Below are 27,665 nucleotides of genomic sequence, written 5' to 3'. Positions count from 1 at the left end.
AGAGTTGTGCACATAAGCACAAGGTACAAAGAAAGGAGCAGGACAGTCAGTGATCACCAGAAACTCTGGCCTGCATAAGAGCTGATGCCTGGCTGCCAAGCTACTGGTGCCTAGTAGTTGGAATAGGACCTATGAGGAAAAATTTATATCATAGCTCATTAACCTGATGAAAATCAGGCTTAGACCATGTCTCCCCAGACATTCTCCTCTTCTACCGTGGACACTTGCAATTAAGAGAGTGGGTGTAACAAGACTAAAGACTTCTACTGATCAGTGTGGAGGACTACTAGTGGCTCCTTAATCTTACTCGTGCCTGGCATTTGTGCTGCAGTAAAACACCCTTGTATTTCCTGCTTTGCACTATGTAAGGACTTGTAGGATCAGGATTGGGATGAACAGTAGTGGAGGAATTCAATATTTCTGTGTCTGTTTACTGACTTTGGCTCTGAACCATGGTAATGAGAAGTCTGCAAAAGGCAAGGGATGAAAGGTGAGTAAGGACAAAATAAATAAGAATCAGACTGGAAGACAGAATGCTCTTGGACATGCAGCTCTGACTGAAGCTCATGGGAGGTGAATATGAGCTCTTAAGGCACACTATGGCCTATACATTTTTGTCAGTGTTCAATAATGCCTGTACTACTTCAGAAAATGAAGCAACACATTAATTGATATATAACTTTATTATGCACAGACTAAGATGACATGACGCTGTGGTTATCAAAACTGTACAACTAAGCATCTCCCCAAGTCTTCTGAACACACAACTAAATACCAATGAGGTGTTCAGACTGGCCAGAGGGATTAATGGATTAATTTCTCCCATTGATTTTTTTAAAAAAATAAATCTAATGAGATTTTCTTAATTAAGAACTGATTTAAAAAAATCAAAGTACTGTGTTTGGAACCAGTTGAAAACATGATTGCTAATACCAATTAATTTCATGAACACCCCCCATCTGACAAAAACAGAGCACAACAGTTACCTCACAGAAAGTGCTGTCAGCATAACCAGCAGTACAAGTCTTCTTGTGAAGCATGAGGTAGATACACATTACAGAAAAGACTGGTGTATACATTACAGAAAACAATTAGAAAGAGGAACAAAAAGAATTTACAATCATCTTGAGAGACATTATGCAAAACCCTCTTCCATCTGGTAAATGCAATGGAAAAGCCCAGTTCAGAATGTTTTGACTTCTTAAAATGATAATGTAACAGCTGCCCAACACCAAATATTTGTAAAGGTTAAAGCTAGTGATTAGAAAATATATGAACACAACAAGCAGTCTGCCTTGGAGTTTAAGTATTTCACTAATGGATTTTATAGTCAGAAGCTGTCTTTTTTTTAAAGCCCAATTCTGCCATCCTTCCACCAGATATCCCACTGGACTCAATGAGATTACCTGTGAAATTCACCTTGGGAGAGAAGGCCAGCACCAATTAAGTCTCTTGTGAGCCCCATTTTGAGGAACTAAATGGGATGTAAATGGCACATAGGCCTTGTGCTGCTCCTCTGAACAAGGTAAATATCTCATTCGAGTAATGATGTCAGGATCAGGCCTCTTGATAGACTCCAGAAACTGTGGCTTTGCAGTTAAACATTCAAATGATATACAACACAATATAACTTTAAAGAAACTTGCAGTAAATATAAATGGCTGTTTTATAAAAAGAGTTTACGTTTGTAGCAGTATTCTGAATTGCAGTAGTCAATGACTGCTGCAAGGTACGGTACATTCTTCTAATAAAGCTATTAACTGGGAAATGCCCTTGTTTTACTTCTCTTGCCTACAGAAGTGACTGTTCAATCCTATAAGAAATGACACTTGCATTTGATGACATTCATTGTCCAATTAACATATTGGAAACTTTCCATGAACTCAGTTTGATATATTCTTAACTCTAAACAGCTGAGTACATCAAGATGAGTCTTAATTTAAATTGTGTCCTGGATAGAAGGCTAAAAATTCAAATATTTTTTATGCATTGTATATTTTGGTTTGTCAGTTTGGAAATATAAATCTGTAAATTATTTTAAAATTAGAGTAAATTATTGATTAAAATCATTGATAATGCAGCATGTTTCTCTCAAAAATATACAATTAACTATCTTACACACAAGGTTTTAAACTTGTCCATCACAACAGAATTTAAGACTCCTTGTGAGACTCTACTTTTTTTTAATCTGAGAAGGAAAGGGTTAAAATGGTAATAAGACATTACAAAAAATGTAAAATTCACAGTAACTGAAATTAAACATATAGAGTAATTTAAATTTATCTAAAACCACTTAAATATATCTTTATACACAAATATAATGTAGTAAAATATAGCTATGACTGACTTAAAGGCTTTAGTCTTCTTTGAAGACATCTTTAAAGATTTTATACATAGAATATGCTTATACAATACATTCTGCTGAAGGTTAGGCAAAGCGCATTATTTTCAAAGACACAGGTAGCATATTTGTTCTCCCCACACGAAGGACGCAATCCTGCAAACACTTATGTGAGTCATCCTGTTGAACTCAAAGTAATTATTCATTGGGCTGATCTTGCAAAGACTTTCACATGTGCTTAACTTTACTCACTGTGAGCAGTCCCCATTGAGACTGATCACAGGGCATAAAGTTAAGTACATTTATAAGCCCTTGCAACATCAGGGTCAGTCAGTAAGTTTACCCATGTGCATAAGCATTTGCAGGATCAGAGCCAAATGTGTTTAAAAAATTAAGGGCAAAATTCTGCTATCTGATCCTGAGTACGTATCTCTATTGCACATTTTGATCTCATTATACAGGCTGAATATCCATTGACAATATGAGTTGTATACGTGGCATGAGTGTAGAGTTAGCAATAGAAATCTTGAGTTCAGACTTAGGAGAATATCACCCTAATATAAAGAATCCTATTCTCCTGCTGCAGAATACAAGCAGCTTCTACTGAAACTAATGGGAGTCATTTATATCCTGTGACAAGAGAATAACATTCACTTAAAAAACAAAACAAACAAACCAGAAACAGAGGAATCAGAGCATATTACAGTTGCAAAGTGACACCATAATATTCAAAGTAATTCACATCTAATTTTTCCCTCCTTTTGGGATTTATTGTAAGGTCAGGGTATGGCAAAAGCACTAAAATACTATGAAAATTAGTGCCTTATTGCCCATCTCACATTCTAACATTACTTTGGGAATATCCAATTGCAAAGTTCATATGACTAACTAGTAGTTTGACACAAACCACTGTGGACTGTTATCTTAAAAGAAGAGTTTCATTTTTATATGCAGTGTTTTATACAGATAGGCTCAGTTGCATATCCCTTGTGCACTCAAAACCACAGTGATGTCAACTGGAATTCGGGGCGCACAAAGAACGTAGGACTGAGCCAAGTATCTTTCAATATACTTTTTTTTATATTAGTCTCAAAATATTCATATAAACTAAAGTCAATTATAAATATCTAACAACATTCTCATGGGTAGAGTGGGATATTAAGATCTTTTTCCCAGTCTAAAAAAATAGACATGCTAGATTAAGTAAAATTGTGTATACTGTGGTATATACATTTGCATAAAGATATTTCATTAAGTATACACACTAACATTAGTGCATATTTATCTTTTCTTTAATCTTTGTGAGTGTATAAGGGTATAGTGGGTAAAAAACCCTAACTGAAGATAGTTTTGGCCCAGTGAACAAGAAAGGGAATGTTGCTTTAGTGAGCATTATGATTACCAAAGGCAAACACATTTTAAACACCTGAAACTGTACACAAAACAAAGCAGGTAAGATGCTATAGCAGTCAAGCTCAAGAAAACAAGGTGCTATTTTGAAGTGGTTAAATATAGCTGAAGTTAATAAAATGGTTTTTAACCAAGTAAATCTGAGCTTGAGACTTTCTTCTTCCGATGTGTAGGAATCCTTTGACCGAAGATCTCTGTTGTTCTACTTATCTTGTTGAAATCCCTCTGCAAACACCTTGTCAGTGAAAAGGTTTAGGAACCAAAAATTATTTTGTAGAGACAAAGCAGCATTTTTCAAACTGGCATGTATTTCACACTGACAGCCCACACTCCCTTTTAACAGGTTGCAGTACTGTAGCATAACATGCTGTAGAAAGGTCCAAAGACTGTATTTATCCAGAAGATCAGGTGATTTTTTTTTTTCCTACAGCGAAATCCCTCCTTTCTCAAAAGAAACCAAATGAATCCTTCCAACTTTAGACAGCCAACGTCAACATACTGTCTCTTTGAACCTCTGCCCTCCTATGATGCTCCCTGGACTTATTTCCCCCTGGGTTAGGCTGTACTGCTGCTAGAACAGGGGGTGCTTTGTGTGCTGCCGATACTGTGCGCAGCACTGCTGTTTTCAGAGGCTGGTGGGTATGTGGGGACCTGCTGTCTTCCTGCTGTTTCCCCTGGGGAAAAAAAGAAGGAAACTGAAAATGTTACATGCTACAGCAAAAATATTTCTACCAACTCCCAATGTTCTTGTCATTTTTATTTCCATAAAAACTCTGCACTGGATATATATTTCAAATGGAAACATTTGTTAAAAATGTTACTTGATTTTGACACCTCTGGGTAGTATTTACATAAAAATCTTTTCTAGCTGCTTTCTTAATTGTATAAAAGCAGCTGACAGTGAGCTCAGCTATGGATGCTGTGTGTATCCTGCCGTCAGCTGCCCATCAACTGAGGTTCAGTCACCATACTCCTGGGGGAATTCTGTGCAATGGGAGGGGGGAGAAAGGGGGAGGTATCTGGGCCAGGGGGTCCCCACATCTGGGCTTGGGGGGGGTGGGGAAAGGTGCAGGTATCTGGGCCAGGGAGGCCCTGTGGCTGGGCTCTGGGGGAGGAGATTTCAGTGTATTGGCTGGGGGGCTCCCATGGGTAGGCCACGGTGAGGGAGGGGTTGTGGGTATCTTGCCTCCCAGCTGGGCTGGGGGGAAGGGGGAAGAAGGAGGCAGAGAAACAGGAACTGGTTTGTCATAGGGGTTTCTTTAACTCTCTACTCCTGGGGGAATTTGTGTGTGTCTGTATTGTTACAGACATACTTGTTGACAGGTATTTTCAGATAAATTACCAAAATAATTGAAGGTGGCATGATTATGTGGTGCTGTTTTCACAAATAAAATTTGCAGAATTTTAATATATTGTGCACAGAATTTTTAATTTTTCTGGCACAGAATGCCTCCAGGAGTATCATGTAACTCAGATCAGGATCAGACCCTACATTTTTTGTGGTCTTTTCTGTTTGATGGAAAACAGCTAGAAAAGTGTAGAATGTTTTGTCTTAATGCCAACACATGGAGCAGCGTGTACTAAAACCAATGAGTTGGATCTGAAAGCACTCTCCTCCCCCTCCTCAGTCAGGAGGATGGCACATACTGGGAGAGAGAGGACCTTCCCCCCCCTCCCCCCCCCAGAGTAGGAAAATGGCCTATCCTGTAATGCTGAGTTGATTTACATATCCCACTCTAAATGTAATGTAGCAGGGTTACAGCAAGCTTCCACATAGCTACTACAGTATGAGCAGTAGTTATAGCACAGTATAAGGTACAATATTCTTGCAATTTCATGCTCAGGGTGTAAGTACACACACGCACTATTGTTAAAAGAATGTTATTTGGATTACAAAGTCAAGCACTAAAAAGTTAGAAAATGCCTAATTTTATGGATGCCTGTGCAATATTAATACTTCCCTTTTCTTGTCCATTTTGTGCACTGAATGAGGCAGAGGTCCTGTGGGGGGAAAAATAGTATGATCGAATAATTAAAGATCATATCACAATGCATACGGGGGGGGGGGAGAACAGGGGATTAAGGTCGCACAGGCAACCATAAATCTGGCATTGCCTAACTCTGAAGTGCTTAACTTTGTAACCTTAATGTTCTTTTAATGTAGTTGTGTGGTTTCCTAATGGTTTTTAAAGAAAAAGGTTACAAGTTCTATTATGTGGATCTGTAGCCCTCCTCCCAATCATCAGCAGTGTCAGAACCCTGAGTCTTCAGCATTACAGCATAGACTTCTGCTACTTGAGCTACAAGATTAACAATGTTGGCTAGCAGTAGGGTGCCCATATTTCCCAAAAGGAAAACAGGACACCATGAGGGGCTGGCCTGAGACCCTTCCTCCAGCTGCCCCTCCCCCCCAACAGGGCTGGCCCCAGGCCCCCACTCGAGGCTGTCGCTGGTTGCTTGAACCATGCCCCCCCCACATCCACATCGTTCCTCCACACTGCACTGCTTTTTTGACAAATGGGCATTTGTCCCGTTTGCTCTTGCTAACTGATCCAACTTTTGCCAAACAAGTCAGGATGGCCAGGACAGGGCTTAAAAAAGGGACAGACTGTCCTGGCCAAAATGGGACGTTTGGTCACCTTAGGCCTAGCAGTAAGAGGGGAGACAAGATTGCTGGTTCTGGAGAGTGCTTGGAGAAGCCCAGGTCAGCCATAGCTGGGATAGCTACTGTCCCATGAGTTGCCCCCAGATGGGTGACTGACCCTTGGTACCATGTGCTGGATCCATAGGGGCAGTTAAGGGAACGCTGACCTGGCTGTCTCTCCCTCCCTCTCCCACTCCTTCCCTGCCCAGGAGTTGGGAGAGCTCCTACCCCCAGTGGTAAATGGACTACAGGGGGCTGAGTGCTGGATCCTAGGATTTACAGGGTTGGAGCAGGCTGGCTCACTGTCCTCCTTGCCCCCTAAAAGCTGCTCTGGCAGCTCCCTGTTCCCACTGCAATGTGGGCTGCTGCAGCAGCAACACGAGCCCAGCCTTGGAATGGTTCAGAGATTTTGGCAGGTTGCAAAAAGTTTCCAGAGGAACACGAGTGACAGAAAGGAAGTGGTGATTTTGAACACTGTAGCTCACCCAATTCTTTTTTATTTAAACTTTATTTGTATTGTTTTTACATAAAATATAAACACTTAACAAAACGCATACAAACAACCGCCTTAAATGTCACTATTTGTAAAACCTGGAAAAAACAAAAACAAAACAAAAAACTCTGACCCAGTAGCGGTCAGGCAGGGCATCAGAGCTCACCCATATCTGAATGGAATATCATGGGTGAATGAAGATGCACTTCTGCAGCACAAGGGGATTCCCACCTACTAAATATCAAAGCCCTGATGCAAACAATGGAGGTACGAGAGCTTGTCAAGTGAAGGGGTCACAAGAATCCTTCACAATAAAAAGTGCCAGGCAACCTAAATGCAGGGGTTGCTACCAGCTCATCCTACAATCACTGCCGTATTCCTACTCTCGAAAGAGTGCACAGCTTTTGCCTTGCACCCCACTATTTTCACAAATAGGAAGAAAACTCCCCCAAACACTCTTCCTCAATTAAGTCAATGGCGCTGCATTGCTTTAACAGAGGTCAGAATTTTGCCCATGGATTCACTCAATAAGACATTTAATTTTGCGAGGCAGTTTCTGATCTGTACAAATCCAAAGTGATTCCACAAATTATAGACTTCTTCTATGTGTAAATGAATCTAGCACAGCATTTCTTAAATAAAATGTTTCATTCCTATCTTTTTATTAGAAACAGCTTTGTATATAAACAAAGTAAACTATAGCAGCAGTTTCTTGTTGTGTTATCTTACTATAAGCTTTTCATAAACCTTGTTGGGGCATTTTCTCCTTCATTATAAAATGTTCCTCTATCCACTAATTGTTTTGTGTATAAGCCTCCCTTCCTGTCATGTTAAAGGACATATCTATAAGTCAGTGATAAGCAAACTCCCTTTCATAAAAAAATGAAAATAAAAATAGAAAAAGCTGTTACCATTAGAACACAGGAACTGCAGTTACTTCCATTCCCTTAACAGGGCCCCTCAACATCTCTGCCAAGAAAGCAGTTCTGCAAAATGTAGAACTGGCCCATATTCCCTGCTGTTAGGTCTTATTACAGCTTTGCTGTCACCCATTTTACAAACCGCATGATTACACATAGTTTTGCATCAGCCACAGCATATCAATACGATCTGTATAAACTTAACCATAACTTAGTTTATATGCTGAATACCTCTTCTTTTTTAGGCAAAATGACAAGCACAGCTGTCACAATCTCTTTAGAAGCCAAACAGCACCACACACCCCGTTCCTTTGCTCTTCTGGAAAACTTCCTAGGAGGCATCTTCCTTTAAAAGTCTGGGGGTTGAGCACTTTGCCTCAGTGGCAAAGACTCTGCTGTCATTTAATTTCCTCTTCACTGCTCCATGTCTAGAAAATTATTGGCAGTTCTGACATAAAAATCTGTTTGTGTAACAGAGATACCAGCAGAATTTGCACTGCACTTCAACTGAAGTATCAAAATCTTAGTGAGACTATGAACAGAACCTACCAATATATTTAGACTGACTTTTGCTTGGTCTTACAGTTATTGTTCACCACCTTGATAAACTGTTAAATCCTCTCGATAAAAAACTCAAAATAATTTAAGTGAAGAGAAAAAATGTATTTAATACACCACCACTTACTGCCTTATTTATGTAAACAGCTTCATATGTGTCTAATGTTAGTGCTTGATCACGCCTCAAAATGGCCATGTCCTATCTATTGACAGTAAACAAGCTTTTACCCATCTGAATGTGACAACATGTACTTTATTATTCACACTTAGGAAAACTGCCAGTAGTACTCCCTGTCCAGGAAGTCTGAATGTTTGCTTTTCTATCTCCATTTGCCAAATATAATTGGTTGCTATGTCGGTTTATTTTAAATCAGATCCCATTTTAAAAACAAGAGAAGGGGAGGCCTTTAACTTCCAGAGCTCTGGAAAATTTTATCCTGTTAATTTGAAGCATTGTCCGAATAAGAGAAAAATCATACTTTCTAAGAGGATTATGTGACTGATGTGCGTGCCATACATAATGCAGGGTTTTAAATTGTTGGGTTTATGTTTAGCAAAGTCTAATAACTTATAAAGCTGTTCCATGTCCCTTGTATTTATCCTTAAGCATGATAGTTTATTCACTTAAAGCAGAGGTCTCCAGTCATAGATAATTTCACAATCACTCCTGAAGGGTTACTGCACACAAACAGGGCTGGAGCAAGACTTTTACTTCTTCTAAAGAGGCTCAGGTAAAGAGTCTTCAATACTAGCCAAGCTCCTCTGCCTTCCTTTGTTCTAGGATCCTCTCCAGACAGATATTCTATTATTGTGAAAAAGTTGGTAGCTACCTTTCAAGTTCTTTAACCATTTGGAAAAAATAGTCTAAAATAGGGAACTTTTGGCTGAGGAGGAGGATAGAGCACCTCTCAATTCCTCTACTCACTTCGATGCCTCTCCCTCCTTAAGTACTCTCTGAGCTCAAAGCCCTGTGTGCTCAATGGCAAACTAGACCCAAATTTTGCAGTAAAGCTCCTAGATTTTTTGTTAACATTCTGGTGGAAACTTTGCAGCAGTTTCTGATTTTTTTAAAATGTATTTGAATGAAATAATCGAAGTGAGTAATACAATCAATAACTTAGCTGCTGAGTTGTTCGTTTTGATATTCAATTGCATTTATTTTATGCTGTCTCCTCTACATTTTCAGTTACCTTTTGGTTTCAGCATTAACAACCCATTAAGATGAATGGGGGAGTTCATTCATTTAGGGCCTGGTCCATATTAGAAAGGGTTTGCTGGTATATACTAGCAAACCTTCCTAATGTCGACACAGCTAATACCAGCAAAGTAATTCTTTTGCTAATGTAATTTATACCAATTCCCCAAACAAAATAAGGTAAACTGGCAAAGATACTTCTTTTGTTGGTATAACCGCATCTACAGTCTGGCTTTTGCCAGTATCAACAGTAATTTAAACACCCTTCATCCCCACCACGCATCGCTACTATGCCAGTAAAAGTTTCTAGTGTAGACCAGGCCTAAGAGATTGTTTCACGCTGCCTGCAAACCTAGGATGAAACCATGGCATCACTTTTGAAAGATAATGTTATATAAAATGAAAATTGGATTATGTTCTGGAATCCCAATTACAAGGGGTGAATTATATGGCTGTAGTATACACAAGACCCTATCTAAGATATGCAGGTTAGCTACATATTTATTTATGCTTTATCGAAAAATGTCTTCAACAGACCCCAAAGCCTTTCAGCCGGGGTGAATTATCTTGTACACCGCAATTCTCCACTGAGGGGTTATGGTGACCAGCGGAAGTCCCTGGTAGCAAATCTCTACTACAAATCCCAATTTGTAGATGCAAGTGTGGGGGGGACAAAATATGTGCACAGGAACAGCAGTCCATTTTGAGGCGCTTTAAAAATCTGCCCCCTATATCTAATTTCTAAAATTCTCTAATCCAAGGAATTAGAGAGCCTGCTTCCTTTCTTCCCTTTTATTCTTTCCCCTTATTTTTGTCTCTCAGGCAATAAGGAACGTCAGAACAGCTGCTCCCCTTGCTGTTTTACATGGTAACTATGACTGATGTAGTTAGTCACTAATTATTTTAATAGGGTTGGTCCAAGTTCCATTTTCTTGAAGGATTTATTATGTCAACTTCCCATTGTTTTTGACAACGGGATTTTGTCAATTTTAATTACTCTCTCTTGTCTCTTGTATAATGCTGCTATTAATTAATACTGTAAAGTTTAACACACAACTTCTGACATACAACACATGTCCCTCTAGATATCTCTGTAACTGAACAGAGATTCAATATCTATTGATAAAGGATGAAGGCTTAACAGTGGGGCAATTTTCCCCAGGCCCCGGGCCCCCACGAGAGTTTTCGGCAGCACTTCGTCTTTGGCCCGGAGTGGAAGGACCCCCGCCGCTGAAAACCCCAGGCCCCTGAATCCTCTGGGCGGCCCTGGTGGCCAGGAGTGGAAGTGGCCCAGAGCAGAGACTACTTTGGGGATTCTGGGATGGAGAGCAGCCCATAGGGAGTCCAGGAAAGACTGCTGCATGTTAGAGTAGTCCATGGTGCTGGTCTAATCATAGCAGAGTGGTTCTAGTTACTTTGGCAGCTCAGAATCCAAGTGGAGCAAAAGATGATGTAAAGCCACCTGTGCCTCCCCTTCTCCTCCTCCTGTGTGGCATGTCTTAGGAGACACACAACCTAGCCCAGGGGTGGGAAAACTTTTTGGCCTGAGGGCCACATCAGGGTTGCAAAACTGTATCAAGGGCCAGGTGGGGAAGGCTGTGCCTCCCCAAACAGCCTAGCCCCCGCCCCCATCCGCCCCCTCCCACTTCCCACCCTCTGACTGCCCCACTCAGAATCCCTGCCCCATCCAACCCCCCCGTTCCTTGTCGCCCGACCACCCTCTCCTGAGGCCCCCCCGCCCCACCCAACCCCCCACCCCGCTCCCTGTCTTCTAACTGCCCCGACCCCTATCCACACCCCTGCCCCCTGAAAGGCCCCCCGGGACTCCCACACCTATCCAACCCCCCCTGCTCTGTCTCCTAATCGCTCTCCACTCCATCCAACCGCCCTCTGCTCCCTTACCATGCTGCTCAGAGCAGCAGAGGCTCACAGTCCCACCACCTGGCCGGGGCCAGCCACATTGCCATGCTGCCCGGCAGAAGCGGTGGGCCAGAGCGCTGGCGGTGCAGTGAGCTGAGGCTGCGGGGGAAGTGGGACAGCAGGGGAGAGGCTGGGGGCTAGCCTCCCTGGCCGGGAGCTCAAGGGCTGGGCAGGACGGTCCTGCGGGTCGGACGTGGCCTGCGGGCCGTAGTTTGCCTACCTCTCACCTAGCCCATGATTAAGTACAGATTTATCTAGTTTGCCACAGAAGAAACTACTGGATAGGAGTTCCTCAAAGATTGGTTTTCATACAATTTGCACTGGTTCAACTAAAATTGGTTTTCATATCAATTTACTTAAACCCATGGAAACTCTTGCTTGGCTCACACTCAAATCAGCTATCAGTGGCTATAAATTTAGCTTAACTTTTTAAAAACTGAGAATTTTAATTAAACCAATGTAAGGTTTTGAATAAACAAAGCCTACAAAACATTTTAAATTGCAGCTGGAGTCAGAAAAGGCCTATGTAAATATGGTGTCTTTTTAGTCATTTGATCTGCTCCTGGTGTGTAGTCAAAGTCATATCTGCTTACTTTACTAGCTAAAAAGATTTAATGGATTCTCTTCTGGCTCACACATCAATAGAATTAACTAAATTCCAGTTACAGAATCTTTATTGGTGATGGCACATGAGCTATAAAATCTCAGTTGGACTTTCAGACCCCAGGGTAAGTTTTCACAGTTAGTCAAAAATCTCTAAATTTCTAAACCAAATATCAAAAGACATAATATCCCCCATTACCGAGAGAGGCAGATACAGCTACCTGGTTAACACCTTCAGTCTGCTGTGGGGAGTTGCTGGAAAGCACCTTAGGGAGAACGTGGAAAGCAGCAAAGACCACCTAGTCTCCTGATTCATAAGCATTCGATCTCACTGCCTCCATTGTAATGTGTTATGCCAAATGGAAGCCGGTGAAAACAACTGTACTAACCTGTGTGAGAATAGATAAACCACAGTGCTCCTGTCAGCAGTGCTCCAATCACAAATGCTGCAAAGGCGATGCCCACAACGGTCAGAGTGTCCAGACCATAGAAAACTGCTACAAATAAAAACCATTTTTTTCATTTTGAATGCTGAATAGTATTTTTAAAAATTCCTCCTCCCGTTTTCACAAAGAGCTTTGACATTTTCATATTTAATTAACCAGCATTTTAAACGCAAGAAAAGAAAGCCCCATGATACTTAGCAGATTACTGTGATTTGTGTCTAAGCAGGACAAGCAATGCGTATGCTGGCAGAGGTGAGCATGAAGCATGTCTTTAGTTTAACAAACTGTTCTGTCATAAAGCAAAAACCCAGCTCAATACATCCCAAATCTAGCAAAACCAGAATGAATTCAAAGTGTTGTCAGTTTCTCGTTAATTATTCTTTGTTTTCAGTTAAATACCAAGTTTCCCTTAAATATATATTTAAAAAGCTGTGCAGTCTTACTAAAAGATTACTTTTTATTCACATCCTACCATTCAAGCCAACTTTACTCTATATCCTCTGTAACTTCAGCCCTATATCTAGGTGGAGATCGGAAATGCTGTTAAGTGAGAAGTGGTGCCAGCTCAAAAGTCAGCAAAAACATAAATAGGAGCAATTGTTTTTCATATTTGGCAATGTTCTTAACAAAAAATTAATTCCAGATCACAAAAATAGAACAAAAAACTCAGTTTCTAGGGGATGGGATCTTTATGCAGTATAGTTTGTACAGTACTGCATCTGGTTCCTGAATGTATGGCTCCAAATGTTACTGACACAATTACAGCAACTTCCAGCCATTGTCTTGCATATTTCTTCTCTTTGATCAAAAACACCTTAATGTGTTTCTCATACTGAATCAATTATTTTTTGTAATTTTTCTTACATGACTAATTTCAGATGTAGTTTTTCTAGTGTCTCCCATAAACATATGAAATGTTGTAAGCTAGTGAATAACTTTTTAGTAATTGAGTAAATAATGGAAAAGAACTGAACACACAGACTCCAATTCATCCCAGGGTCTGCGTTGGTGGGTGCAGGGGACACGAAGGAGGCTGGCCAGGGCATGCTTAGCAGATCTCCTCCAATTCACCTGCTTTCTACCTCATTTCCTGCATCCAGCAGAAATTCCTTGGAAAGGCAGGCAGCAGCACTGCTACCTGCTTTCCCTCTGTTATTGACAGGCGCACTTGCATGGGTACTGTACCTTTCAGACTTCTGCATCTGCTAAGGGAGTTCTTCAGAACCCCTTTCTGAGTATGTGCAGCCAGATTTGGGACAGAAAGAACAGCCCAGGTAGTGGCTAACTGGAGTTTTCTCCTGTTTTTGACTTGGAGCCATTTCTGAGTCACTTGGTCATGTTTGATTATTTTAAATCCAAACTATAATTGTGTTTGTTAACCAGAGATACCTCTTTTACAACTGCATCATCTTCTTGCCTTAAGATGCAGTTCACAGACAATTAAGTCCCACTCATTGCAGGACACAGGTAGCTCAGCTGGTGGAGGGAGGTAAATGTTATTCTCTGTGCCACCTTGTGTGAATCTAGCTCCAAGACCCAAAGAGACCAGCTCTTTTCCCTCACTTCTTTCCCTCCCCACTTCCTAAATTCTCACCCTTCAGCTACCATTTTTCCTTCCCTCCCATCACGATGCTTTTCTAGTGCTACCCACTCTCCTCAAAGCTGATTGGGCCCTTTAACATGGTTGAGATTTTTGGCTTCCCCAACTCCGTTGATGCTGATGTTGAACTCAGAGTGAAAGTCACAGAGCCACATTTTATCACATCTGTGGTGGTCTTGATGTTGGAGTACTGCAATCACTTACAAATTACTGCTCTCCCCTCATGAATTCCTCTCTCAAAGTTCGTGGGAATGGCCTAGATCCTGGGACTCATGTGCCTAACTATGTTTGAGGATCTGGGATGCTGTCCCCAGGGGCACTAAAACCAAAGACTTAATTCTGTTTTAAGTTTAAAAAGCTTTACAATAAACTATCTTTGACTTAACCTTTTGTCTGGAAGTTGTTAGATCAGCGGTTCTCAAACTGTGGATCAGGACTCCAAAGTGGGTCGCGACCCTGTTTTAATGGGGTTGCCGGGGCTGGCATTAGCCTTGCTAGAGCCTGGGGCTGAGGCCGAAGCTGGAGCCCAAGCTCCACTGCCCAGGACCAAAGCCTGAGGGCTTCAGGTTATAGACCCCCTGCCTGGAGCTGAAGCTCTTGGGATTCAGCCTTTGGCTTTGTCCTCCGCCCAGGGTGGCGGGGCTTGGGTGGGCTTAGGCCTTAAGTCCCCCTTCCTGGGGTCGTATAGTAATTTTTGTTGTCAGAAGGGGGTACAGTACAATGAAGTTTGAGAACGCGTGTTAGATCAACAAAGTAGACAGATATGTATAACTTACGTGGCTGCAACCCATTGCCTTTTGGCTTGTGAATAGGTGGACCTGTTTAAAAAACACAAACACATTAATTGCATGATGTGCCATAGAAATACTACACACTATATAAGCAATCTTCAGCATCTCACTGGGAGGAAAGTCTTTAAATGCTGCATAATGTATTGGTAACATTTCAGGAAATCCTGTCCGAATTTATTAACCTGGATCAGTATGTAAAAAATCCATTTGTATCTTGTTTAGTCTTCAGAGGAATATATCCATAGCACCATGCAAGCAGCATGTTACGGAGTGCTGGCAGACGTTGTGCAAACCTCCCCACCCAGTAGTCATCAATTCTCACCTGCAATAACTCCCTCTTATTCCTATGCCGGGCTCTCCTTCAGCACAGATTGCTAAAGTTGTTTCCTGTCTCCAGTCATGAGAGACTAGCACATGAAATCATTTCAAGACCCAGCCCCCCTTTTCCACTCCTGGGAAATGTTGCTTCTAGATATGATGGACCCTGTTCTGACCAGCTTACATGCTTACATTCCTGATTTAAGTGCTCTTTTAATTCATGCATTTTGGAATATGTTATTGTTTTTAATATCTCAACCTTAGCTTTCTCAAAATGTACGGTTTTTTGTTTGTGAATATACTAACAAGTTATCAAATGGAAGTCAAAGCAGAAGTATAAATGAAGGTTTATGAAAGGCACTGGATTGAAACACTAGAGTGTGAAATAGTACAACATGAGTAGCAGCACTATATTTGTCCATATATCCAGCTAGCATATCCCAAACTTCAACTAATCCGAACGTCTCCAATGGTGACAGGAATTAATTTTCCATGCTAACTCTGTCATTGGCCTCGCCACAGAATAGGAAGGTTGCCAAACAACAACTTTGCCAATTCACTGAATTAGTTATCCAGTTCCTTGGCATTAATGTGTGTTGCTTGCTGCAGCTTTGTGCAACACAAGAAGGGTGAGAGTGCATGAGGCCCAGGGAAAGTGTATAGTTTTAAAACAACAGAAGCAGGCTTGAACTAATGCACATGGTTTTCTATATCTTGGTTTAGGAAAAGTGTTGGTCAGTTGCTCACTTGATCTTGCTCCCTTCACTGAAAAAAAAAAAAAATCAGTATTTTCCACATCTTGCATAAATTGAACAAACAGTGAAAGGGACATAACTTTTCAATAGAAGAATATCAATTTCATAGACTTTAAATAAGTTTCTCTCTACACCTTTCACTTAAATTGTGCCAAAGAACAGATGTGACTTAGAGATGCCAGGATATGAATAATTTATTTGTTGGTTTTGTTTTTTTTTTAAACTTGTTTGGCCTTTTTTAGGAGGTTTCATGGGAATCTGATACAATAAGGTGAAGAACCAAGCTCGTAAAAACCTATAAAGCAAAATGCAAACTGGAGGGGGGTGTTTTTCTCTAGCTATAGAGGCAGGGTTTCTATTACAGTCAATGGCAGTCATGTGCATGACGTATGGAGAAGAAAACAGACACCTTTGCATTGAACAATTTGTGCTGGCTCCCCGAATGTCAAACATACAAGCTCTTCATTTGGCTTATAGAGCAGATGTAACAGAATAGTTCCAATAACATGGTTTGTAACAATACCCATGAAAGCTGGCCTGTTCCACATCAAAGCAAATGGTAACTGACATCTTTAAGATGAAAATACTCATATTTTAGTAGTGCAATATAATTTGTTCTCAATCTTACAGATTCACTGTGCCAGTCAACCACAGCAGTTATAGAAAAGGGCCATGAGATTCGTTGTGGAACAACTGCATAACAGCGATGTTAAGGTGCTAATAGTTGTGCATTATGCTCAAAATCTGCAGTGTGCTGGGCTGAGTTCCACCAAGCCTTTAGCCAAACTATTGTTACATTGTGGGTGATCTTATCAAGCAACTGTCTCTTAGTAAATCTGGTTTTACTTTTACACACTAAGACCTCATACTCTTTATACAGACAAAACTCCAGCTGAAGTTATCCTTGGGAGTTGCACACACAGCCCCACACACCCAAAGGGAGAATAGAGCTCTGGGTGTAAACCTGTTTGCTGAAGGATAAACATCAGTTACACAGTTTGATGTGTTCTGTCAGGAATGGATAATCACTGAGATGAGTGGGCATTTTGCATGAGGAAAGGGTACAGAATCAGGCCCAAAAGCAGAGTTTTAGTTGTACTGCATTTGCCAATCAAATACTTGCCTTTAATTCTTAGTGAATTTAATTTGCATGAAGAAGAATCGTGTAAAAACATGGGCTGCCTTGCAGAGTTAAACAAAAACAGTTGTTGCTTATGTCCCCCAGCAATGCTCCATGGTACCATATGCTGTTTAAACACTAAAAAGCACGCACGGCAGAACTGAGGTTAAAGGATTTCTGATCCCCCATCCTTTGACTCTCTCTGGAAAGCATTCCAAAATTTCAAACAGACGTTGCATGCAAATGGAAGATTTTGATCCGCAAGTGAAGTGAGCTGTAGCTCACGAAAGCTTATGCTCTAATAAATTTGTTAGTCTCTAAGGTGCCACAAGTACTCCTTTTCTTTTTATGAAACCCTCTAAACTATCATGCTAGAGCTAAAAGAGAATGGACAATGCAAATGTCTTATTAATGTTCTAATGTGCATCCCTGCTGTTGTCAGAAGGGCCCCAGCAAGAAATACATTCACAAAAGAGGAAGCTGTCATAACAGTTCTGGTTTTCCCATCTTTCTATACATACACAGGGGCAGAGCCTCAGCTGGTGTGAGTTATCAGAATTCCATTGACTTCAGTGGAACAATGACAGTTTACACCAGCTGAGGATCTGCCCTGCTGGATCCAGTTTGCCTTTAGATATGTGGGTACAGCTCCCATTGACTTGTTCTGGAGTTGTAGCTTATGCTAGAGGGCAGAACTGAGCCCTCTGTACTAACTTGTATTTGCTACGCTATAAATGTAAACAAATGTTCTCATAAATGTACAAACACTGAAATAAGATATTAAAATGTCAAATGCACACACCATGGGGCTTCACGGGATCCATCACAAACGTGTAGGATCTGGAGGCAACATTTACAGCTGAATTTCTACACAGAGAATAGTTCTGTACTGAATCCCACTTAGGGTCTGGAGTGGGTCAGTGGCCTAGTCACATGCCAAAAGAATGCATCTGATTTTAGCAATCTTGATGGCCACCTTCCTCTTAGAGTCCAGACAATTAACTATTTCATTTTTCTAAAACCATCAATACAAGTCTGATAATACTACACAGTCTGTTTCCTACCCATGGCATAAAGCTTAGGTTTTTTTCAGGGGAAAACCGAATTATGACACAGTGTAGATAAAACAATGGGTTAATCAATATGAAGTTTAATTTTCACTTTTGGGAAAAATACCAAAAGATGAAAAGCTGCCTTTGTCCTGAAAAAGCTCAAGTTATGAAGGTAGGTTATCAAGAAGCTTAGCTCCTTCATCCATCCACCAGAAGAAAGCTTATGACCTCCAGAAAAGTTCTTTATATCTAAAAGTTCAGGCTCTCTGCAGTTGGGCAGTGTGGATATACTCTGGTTAGGCTAAGGCAATGGATGCCTGAGAAAGAGAAGAGACTTATCTCCATCAGGAGTTGGTCCATCACCAGTTTCATTGACTGTGGTGCTGAGAGTTAATGAGACCACCTGGAAGTCAGCAGAAGGAAAAATTACTCATGCCCTGTCTCTCCTGGCTTTCTTCATAACTCTTTAATCAGGGAGAGCTGGAGGAAAAGGGCAGGCTCCCCAATTTCCTCACCCATTGCCAGGTGAAGGCATCTGAGTATAAAGCTCTGGGGATGTAAACCCGCGAGCCGTAACAGGGAACAAGTCACTGACTCAAACTGAAATGGTCTATGGGGTCTAACAGGGACACATGAGGTGCTGGTAGAAACTCAGGAATACTTGGCTTTCTGGGAATTAGCTGGCGATTGCCGAGTCAGTCTGCAGTAGATCTTTCCCTACAAGATACAGTGCTTGAAATGAGTGGAGACAGGATTGTGTCCTTCAGAAGTCGCTGCAACAGAAGCTACTGATACTGCCCTGATGTTTACATAGGCTATCATTACTTGGTTGTACATAGTTACCATTTGCTGGTCCTGAATCACACACTCATAGGCTTGGAGAACTAGGGGATTGCCTAGAGCTCCAGGAGGGTAATACTAAGCTTCTGCTTCACAAGCAGAAGAGGGAGGTGCACCCCAAGCTGAGAGGGACGTGCACACTCCGAAAGCCTGCCATCAGCATGGCTAGCAAGGAGGAAGGGGGAGAAGTAAATAAAAGGCGCACACATCATGCCAGAAAAATCTTGAATGATTGGGGCAGAAGGAGAATTCTCTTGCAGTTGCAATCAGTGTCTTTTCCCCAGCTGTCACTGTAGAATACAGCCCCACAAATTTAAGATGTTCTCCTGCTGGAGAGTGTGAAAGAGGATGGTGGGGACATGGCTACTCATAGGAGAAGGAAGGTGAGAAAAATGGAAACAAGTTTCCTGTTTGTCGTCATGACCAGCCACACACACAATATCCTATTTCTCTTTGAAAGAGAAAGCAGAGGAGGAGCTATGCACTGAGAAAGGGAAGCTGCTTCTAGGAAACCAGCTTAAAAGGGTGAGAAGTGTCAAGCGTGCTCGGTAAAAAATGGTTCCTACATAATTTGGAAAGTTTGTGTTAGTGAGCTTCTGGGGATTCTTCCTTAAAAGTGAGATTTTTTTTGCATGTAAAAAAGTCCAGGTATTTTAGGGCTTGTCTACATGGGGAGTTATTCACGATTAGCTCTGTGCGTGGATGCTCTTATTCCAGAATAAGATAATTCAAACATTCCTATTCTGGAACATAAGTGTCAACATATGGAGTTAATCTACTTTAAATTCATAGTTAATCCACTTTAAATTCACACTTTACCTTATTCTGGATTAACTTTCATGTGTAAACCCTTAAATTTGGCATGTAACTGTTCCAGCCTTCAAGCCAAATGTATTTTGGGCCACTGTCAAAGGCAATGTAACAAAAGAAAGTTGTGGGCATAATCTATTGAAGTATCCAAGTACCTGGAGGGAAGCTACCAGAAAACAGATTTTCTCCAAGTCTATCTGAAGAGCATGGAAAACAAAAAAGCCAAATAGGTGACAATCCTGAGTACCAAAGGGGCAGCCTCATAAGTTCTATGCAAGATGAAGTTTAGCCTTATTCATCACATTTCAGAGTATGGGGGTGGGGCAGAGTGAATGTTGAGGTGGGGAAGAGGGTGTTAGTGGCCACTAAGAACATGGGAAATACCCGTTGAGGCTTGTCAGAGGACAGGGAGCCTCTGTAGGGCAGGGATGATGTTGAGGCTAGAAGGGTTGAGAGAAAAGGCAACTTGAACCTCTGAAAAGGGTTCCATTTAAAACTCTTATTCCTGGACAGAGCTTTGGGGCTGTCCACACCAAAGATTGCCAGAGTACAAAGGTTCAGAATCACAAGCAGTTGAGCAGGATGTCAGGAAAGGGGGTCTAGAATGGTGTCAGGGTTCTGGAATAGGTGAGTGCTGGACCTGGGTCATCTTCCTGGCTATTGCCCTGCAGTGCGGGAGCATTTCCTGCACCAGAGATTGAGGAATCTGAGATGTCCGTAAAGGCAGGATTATGGGTAGGGCACAGAGTGGAGGATGGCTCTGATTGTTAGCTTTAAGTGAGCCTGAAAGAAGCCAGTTTGGGCAGGTGGATCCTCATACGAAGGAAATGATCTTGGTTGCTAGGAAGTACGCTAGGCCCAGCTGCTTGAATGAGCCATGGAGGAAAAGCTGCACCATGGAATCAAAGTGGAAACACCAGAGAAGCGTGAGTGGCAAAGGCATGAGTTGTAACCCAACAACAGGGGGGAGATGGATGGGAGTATCAAAGATGCAATGCCTGAGCTGCTCATAGCTCCAAAGCAGCAGAAAAGTTGGCCTATAGCTACAGAGTTGTGGGTGCTGGCAGGGATGTGAGGAGGGAGCAGAGTCCTCATCTCCCAGGAGCAAGCTGCAGTGGGGAGAGAGTATCAGACAGGCTGTTGGAGGCTGAAGGAGCTTCAGGGACAAAAGACTGTTGATTACAAGTGAATTAGTTCAGAAATCTGAAGGATGGATTTAAGTGAGGGTTTTGCTGACTCTGGACTGTTTTTGGATTAGACCTTTTCAGTCACCCTCGCTCAGAGCATCTAGTACAGAAACAGAGTTTTCTATCTGCTACCCAGGTTCTTCTCCTTTTCTTCCTGAACCTCCTCTCTTTAGTGTTTAGACTTTTCTTTTCCTTTCTTAGAGCAAGAGAACTAAGTCAAATGCTTCATGTTTACAAGAAGAAGGAGACAAAAGAAAACCGAAGAAATGTGGATGGGCTGTCATTTCTATACAGACCTTGTCAGCCCCTTTGCCTCCAGACTTCTTGGCAGGTGGAGCCATAATGCTGTCTGCTCTAACTGCCTCTGCTGGGACGACGGCAGAAATGGACTATTTGACAAAGAGTCATGTGCATTCGAAGCAGCACATCACCCAGGAATCGACACATTTTCATGACTCTGTTCTTGGAGTTTTTTGTAAAGATGCTAAAAGTTAAACAAACCCCAACACAAGAAAACGAATGAAACACTACAGTTTCATCTCTTCATCTTACTGATCTAATCTTCTAGTGGAACTGGTTTCCCTCTAGCTACCTCTTTACTTTACAAACCCCTCAAACTTTAATATTTCCAATACATTGGCATTTCAATGTAATTACCATGCTTAAATATTTTCAGCCACAAAGAAGAAATTATACAGCAGACAGTAAAGCATTGCTTTCAATTTCCAAACCAGAATTAATTGCTAGAAGCAATTCTTCTACATTAATACTTATGAAACCTATATTGTTGTAAAACATAGGAAGAGTATTCCTTTCTCAACACCAGCCAAATTACATTTCCATAAAAAAGCAAGTAGCTGCGGGCGTTCAGATAAGATGGTGGACTGTGTCACACAAATGTCTCTAAATGAACACATTTTATAACAAGAACACCTTTTAAAATATAAAATTGTATATGCCTAAAGCTATCTTTTTTTGGAATACAAATGGTTATATGTTTTTTAATGCAACATAGTTATGTTAAGAAGTTCAAAATGTATGTTGGTACCTTTTGGCTTCTCTTCATGGGTTATTACAGCAAGGGGCTTGGTGAAAGTTTTCTTATTGTGCATCATGGCCAAGATCATATCAACATTGAGCGAGGTGCAGGCTTCATCAGGAGGAATGCACTGTGGATGGAAACATGTGAGGTCAGGGATTCACTCAAAATAAAACACAATATCAGCCAGAGCAGCTGCACAGCTGCCTCATTATCAGTGTTTGCTCAGTATTGTTTACTAAAGAAAAACAGGAGATCTGAACGTTATCAACCTCCCCCAAAAACAATCTATGTAATATACTGGCAAAGAAAACTTATTCTCAGCTAGAATGTCCAGATGTCCCGATATTTGGGGCTTTGCCTTATATAGGACCCTATTACTCTCCCTATTCCTGCCCCCCCCCAGCCCGATTTTTCACACTGGCTGTCTGGTCACCCTATTCTCAGCTGCATCTTAAGATGTAAACTTGCTTTAGTGCTAAATTACTTAAAACTCTATGGAAGTTTTACTATTGAATTGTTGCTGTAATAGTTGCATATTAGGATATCAAAGGCTGATGTTAATTACACAGAGGGTCAATATCTTCAAAGAGCTCTCACCCCAGTTTCCAAAACTACCTTCACTTGTCACAGCTAACTTTTGTACTTATTGAGTAATTGATTTTTCATATACAAATGCTGTGTGTATATGCAAATCCAGGCTTCTATACAAAGATTTGGACACACAGATTTACAACCACAAAAATAAGAGTCCACTTTTGAAAATCCAAGGGCCAGTTCTGTAGCTCACTAGTGCATATATAGCACAACAACATATGAGTCTTTTCTTATGTTTAAGAACTACTAAAAATAACTCAAATTTTAGAAGTTTACCTAACAGTTCATTTTTTTTACAAAAAGATGTATTTTTTGTTATATACTATTTTTAAAGTAATAGTTAGGCAGCAGTCTCTACAATAATCAAACAGGAAATGTTAATTCTACTTAAATATATTGGAGTGATTCATTCAATACAGAGCATTTACTATAAATACAAAAAAGTAACCACACTGAAATCTGGAAAACAAATGCTAACGTTTACTTATTTCCCATCGAAGTCCTCCTGAGATGGGCCAACCTTACAGGTCACATATGGATGTTCAAAAACAATTACAATATTATCTCAGCAGGCTCTGGAAAATTAATGTTAATTTTGTTTATCCTATTGCTGTGTGATCTGAATAGAACAGATAAATCTGGACCACTCCCTTAATGAAAAGCAATCTCTGTTTACCACATGTAACCACTTACTGACATTTTAAAGTGGAAAATGTAGACCATGTGATCAAGATTCAGCATAGCTCTGAATAAAAAGAACTTATAAAAATTATCAGGTCCACTGACAAAATGTTAATTACACTAATCTATGTCTATAGAATCTTCAAATAGAAAAATCAATCCCAGGAACTACTATGATCTGAACTTGTTTATCTTGTAAACAGTCTCATTTTTTAATCTAAATCTGAAAGCTTAAGGAAGTTAAACTACTGACCTTCGGCAGTCCTTGAGTGTCTTTTTCTTTATTTGTACACAAAGTCAGCTCACAATGAAGAAAGAGCAATGAGATGTTGAATACAGGTTTAAACACAAAGCTAAACCTCTTTTTGTCCATCTGTGCATGTGGTATAGGAAAGTTCACCTTCTGGACATTGTAGAATTTAACAGATTCATCTTTAGGACAAATGTTTTCTATGATGGTGTAATCAGATATCATATCAGGGTTTGAATATGGTGAAACAAAACATGTTTGGATCGCAAAGCCCAGGGCTCTGTCAGCTTTCGTCACAGAAACCTGCATATGAAAAACAATTTATTAAAAACTTAGCAGTGGCATTTTTGTTAGCAGCATTCACATTTTGGATGATTATGTGGTTTTCAGATGCCAGTTCCAACCAAATATTTCAAGCCTTAATTCTGAGGATGTACGGTCTAGTATATACTTAAAGGATGGACGACAAGTTTTGTGGGTTCAAATCCAACTTAGCCATTGTCTTGGCATGTGATTTTTTTTTTTTTGGAAGGTCAACCCTCCCTGTATTTCAGCCAACTCACCTGAAATATCCAGTGAAAAACAGGCCCACTCAATAGAGCGAATGCTAGATCTGAACTGAGTTTTTGGGAAAGGGGAGGGCACTAACACCACTCTCCCAATAAGTTTACAAACCATAGTAGAAGGCTATGGGAGCTGATTACAAGTTCCCCCCTGTTGTATCTGCATAAATCTTCACTTAAATATAAATGAGAACATCCATGAGAGTGGGGTGGAGGGTGTTCACACTCTTGGTTGATTTCCCTTAGTAACTTTCCTAGGAGAACCTGGGTAGATGCTTCCTCAGGGAGATCCAAACAAGCTAGGTGAATGCGTAACACTGCAGCAAATGAAATTTGGTGTTGAGAAATGAAAAATACACCCTTCTGCAGCAGATAAGAGGCTCAGAGTGTGAAGTGGCCCATTCATCTGATGGATATACTTAAATTAAAAAGTACACTTCAAGGTGATAAATGAAGCCAGTAACAATACCTCTTAGATGTGATAACTGTTCTGCTCATAACAATGGATGTTCTCACTTGCTCCTGAGTTCCTAGATGTCTGTATAATTTACGGAGCATGCCCATTCTTAATCCCTCCCCCCAGGTCCCAGTGGTATATACCTGCTGAAAGGACTGAGCATGCCTGTTCCCAGAGCTTGGTACAGATTCAGCAATGAAGTGAGCGCAGTAATTAGAAATAAAAAGCAATACATATATAACAGATGGGGAGAACAATACAAGCAACATGAATTAGAAGTTATGAAGTGCAGAAAATTGATAACGGACGCAAAAGATATGAGGGGAAAGTACATGGCTGGCAGGGCTTAGCATAATAATGAGTTTCTAAAATATATGTTATGAACTAAAGAAATGCCAGCAGTGGTATAGCCCCATTACCAGATGTAGATGGTAACACTTAATGATGAAGACAGACAAAAGTGTGTAACAAATATTTCTGTATTTGGAAAGAAGCAGGATGATGCACTTGTATCAGATGAGGATGATGAACAATTTTCTAGTCCATTAGAACTAAAGAGGATGTTAAACAACATCTTATAGGACCAAACCTTTTAAAATCTGTAGTCCGAGATAACTTGCACCCAAGAGTCCAAAAAGATTTGGCCGAGGAGATTTCTGGCTCTCTGATGTTAATTTTTAATAAATCTTGGAACACTGGGGAAAATACTAGACGACTGGAGGAGTGCTAGTGCTATGCCAATATTCAAAAAGGGCAAGTGGGATGACCTGGGTAACTATAGGTCAGTAAGCCTGAGGTCAATCCTGGGCAAAATAATGGAAAAGCTGATACGGGACTGCATCAATAAAGAATTAAAGGACAGGAATATAATTAATGCCAGTCAACATGGTTTTTATGGAAAACCAATCTTGTCAAAAAATGTGATTTCATTTTTTGATAAGTTATTATGTTTGGTTGATAAAGGTAACTGCATAGATGCAATAGACTTAGACTTTAGTAAGGTGTTTAACTTGGTCCCACATGACATTCTGATTAAAATTAGCACTATACAATATCGATAAAGCACACATTAAATGCATTAAGAACTGGATGACAGATCTCAAAAGTAGATGTCAGTGAGCGAATCCTCATCATATGTTTCTAGTGGGGATCCATAGGAATTGGTTCTGGGTTTGATACTATTCAACATCTTTATCAATGATGTGAAAGTAAATATCAAATCTGTGGGTGACAAAAAGCTTGGCGGAGTGGTAAATTATGGTGATGACAGAACACTCATGTGGAATGATCTGGATCCCTTGGTAAGCTGGGCCCATTCAAACAAAATGCATTTTAATACATCCAAATGCAAAGTTATACATCTAGGAAAAAGGGGGTGGGAGGAGGGAGACGACTGTATCCTGGAAAGCAGTGATTCGGAAGGGATTTGGGAATCCTAGTAGACAAACAACTCAACAGCTCCAGTATGATGCTGTGGCAAGAAGGGCTGGTGCAATCCTTGGATGTATAAATGGGGGAGTAACGCATAGGAGTAGGGAGGTAATTTTACCTATCTGGATGGCACTGGTGAGACTGATGCTGAGGGGCTGCGTCCAATTCTGGTGTTCACATTTTTAAAAGGATACTGAGAAACTGGAGAGAGTGCAGAGAAGAGCCACAAAAATGATTGGAAGGTTGGAGAAAATCCCTTAACATGAGAGACAGAGCTCAATCTGTTTAGTGTATCAAAAAGAACGAGAAGTGATTGATTATAAAATACCTCAACAGGGAGAAAATACCAGATAGTAGAGAGGTCTTTCATCTAGTGGAGAAAGGCATAAAAAGAACCAATGGCTGGAAGCTGAAGGCAGCCAATGTCAAATTAAAAGTGAGGCACGGGTTTTTTGGTTTTTACAGTGAGGGTGATTAACCAGTGGAACAAACTTTCAAAGGAGGTAGTGGATTCTCCATCTCTTGATGTCTTCAGATCAAAACTGGATCCTTTTTTGGAAGATATGCTTTAGCCAAACTCAAGTTGTTAGGCCCAATACAGGGGAAACTGGGTGAAGTTTAATGGCCTGTAATATACAGGAGACCAGACTAGATGATCTAATGGCCCCTTCTTGCCTTAAGCACTATGAATTATAACATTCTGAATTTCATCCAGTAACCAAGTGATTTTAGAAGAAAAGTAGGTGAGCAAGGATGAGCAAAAAGTCACCACATAAGAAAAGAGATAAACAAGATCGACAGAGACAGCATGTGACATGATTACAGAATTAACATATTGATAAGAAAAACCAAAGCAGAGATAAAGGAAAAATGCACAAGTGATTACAATAAAGAAAACAATTCTTCTAGAAACAGAATCTACACAGGAGAGACAAGTACCAGGTCCTTAGAGATTATGCATGAGTAATTTATTGATGAAAGAGACGGACTTTTTCCCAACAAACAATATACAATGTTTTTTCTATCAGCGGAGGATGGAGGAACAAATGCCTGAAACACATACTAATTTTCCACTGTGCAGAAAGGAGAAACAGAGAAAAACACATCAAGCTCATCCCAGGACAGGTGATAAAGAAATTAGAGCATGTGTTTGAAGAAATAACTCCAAGACCAGACAAATCCAGAGCCAGAGGGATTCATCCCAGAATGCCAAAGGAAGTTGACAATCTTTGTCCAAGTAAAAAACTAATACCTTTTACTTTAAAAAAAACGTAACTAATGTTGATCTATTTTAACCTTGCTTCAATTTCTTTTGGTGTATTTTTCACGATAGAATTGTAAAGTATTTGAAAGAAAGTAATTTTTATAGGTAGAGGACTAACAGGCAACTAAACATTTACAGAAGCACATAAAATGAACTGTTTCAGTTAGTGTAAGTACTAAAAATCATATCTGAATATTGTTCCCAAATGTGTTTGTTAAATATCACTGGTAATTGCTGCTAGAAAGATGTACTTCTGTTTAAAGAAGGTTTGCTTATATAGTGGACCTTATTTTCCAGGGTCTTCTAAGTACATGGGCAAGCTCCTGTGACATTCTCTTGTCATTCTACTTAGTTGGTATCTTACTAACAAAGATGCATAT

General features: G+C 40.5%; 1 protein-coding gene across 5 annotated transcripts in view; it reads right to left on the bottom strand.

Annotated features, from left to right (window-relative positions):
- Nucleotides 1-202: 202 nt before the first annotated feature.
- TGFBR3 (transforming growth factor beta receptor 3) overlaps nt 203-27,665 on the bottom strand; it is a 174,716-nt gene continuing 147,253 nt past the window's right edge. For 3 of the 5 annotated variants that reach the window (XM_074961344.1, XM_074961343.1, XM_074961345.1), the window contains 5 exons: nt 23,574-23,873; nt 22,052-22,172; nt 14,907-14,948; nt 12,474-12,581; nt 205-4,425 (listed from right to left, as the gene is read on the bottom strand). In XM_074961344.1, coding sequence (XP_074817445.1) covers nt 4,307-4,425; nt 12,474-12,581; nt 14,907-14,948; nt 22,052-22,172; nt 23,574-23,873 — 690 coding nt within the window. In that variant the 3' untranslated portion in view covers nt 205-4,306. Of the gene's footprint in view, nt 4,428-5,714; nt 5,753-12,473; nt 12,582-14,906; nt 14,949-22,051; nt 22,173-23,573; nt 23,874-27,665 lie in introns of all 5 variants that reach the window. The other 2 variants (XM_074961347.1, XM_074961346.1) reach the window with 2 other exon arrangements.

This window comes from Natator depressus, chromosome 8, assembly GCF_965152275.1.
Source record: "Natator depressus isolate rNatDep1 chromosome 8, rNatDep2.hap1, whole genome shotgun sequence".
Lineage (NCBI taxonomy): Eukaryota > Metazoa > Chordata > Testudines > Cheloniidae > Natator > Natator depressus.
The sequence above is the reverse complement of the archived record's forward strand: the minus strand, read 5'-3'. Positions and strand labels throughout refer to the sequence as shown.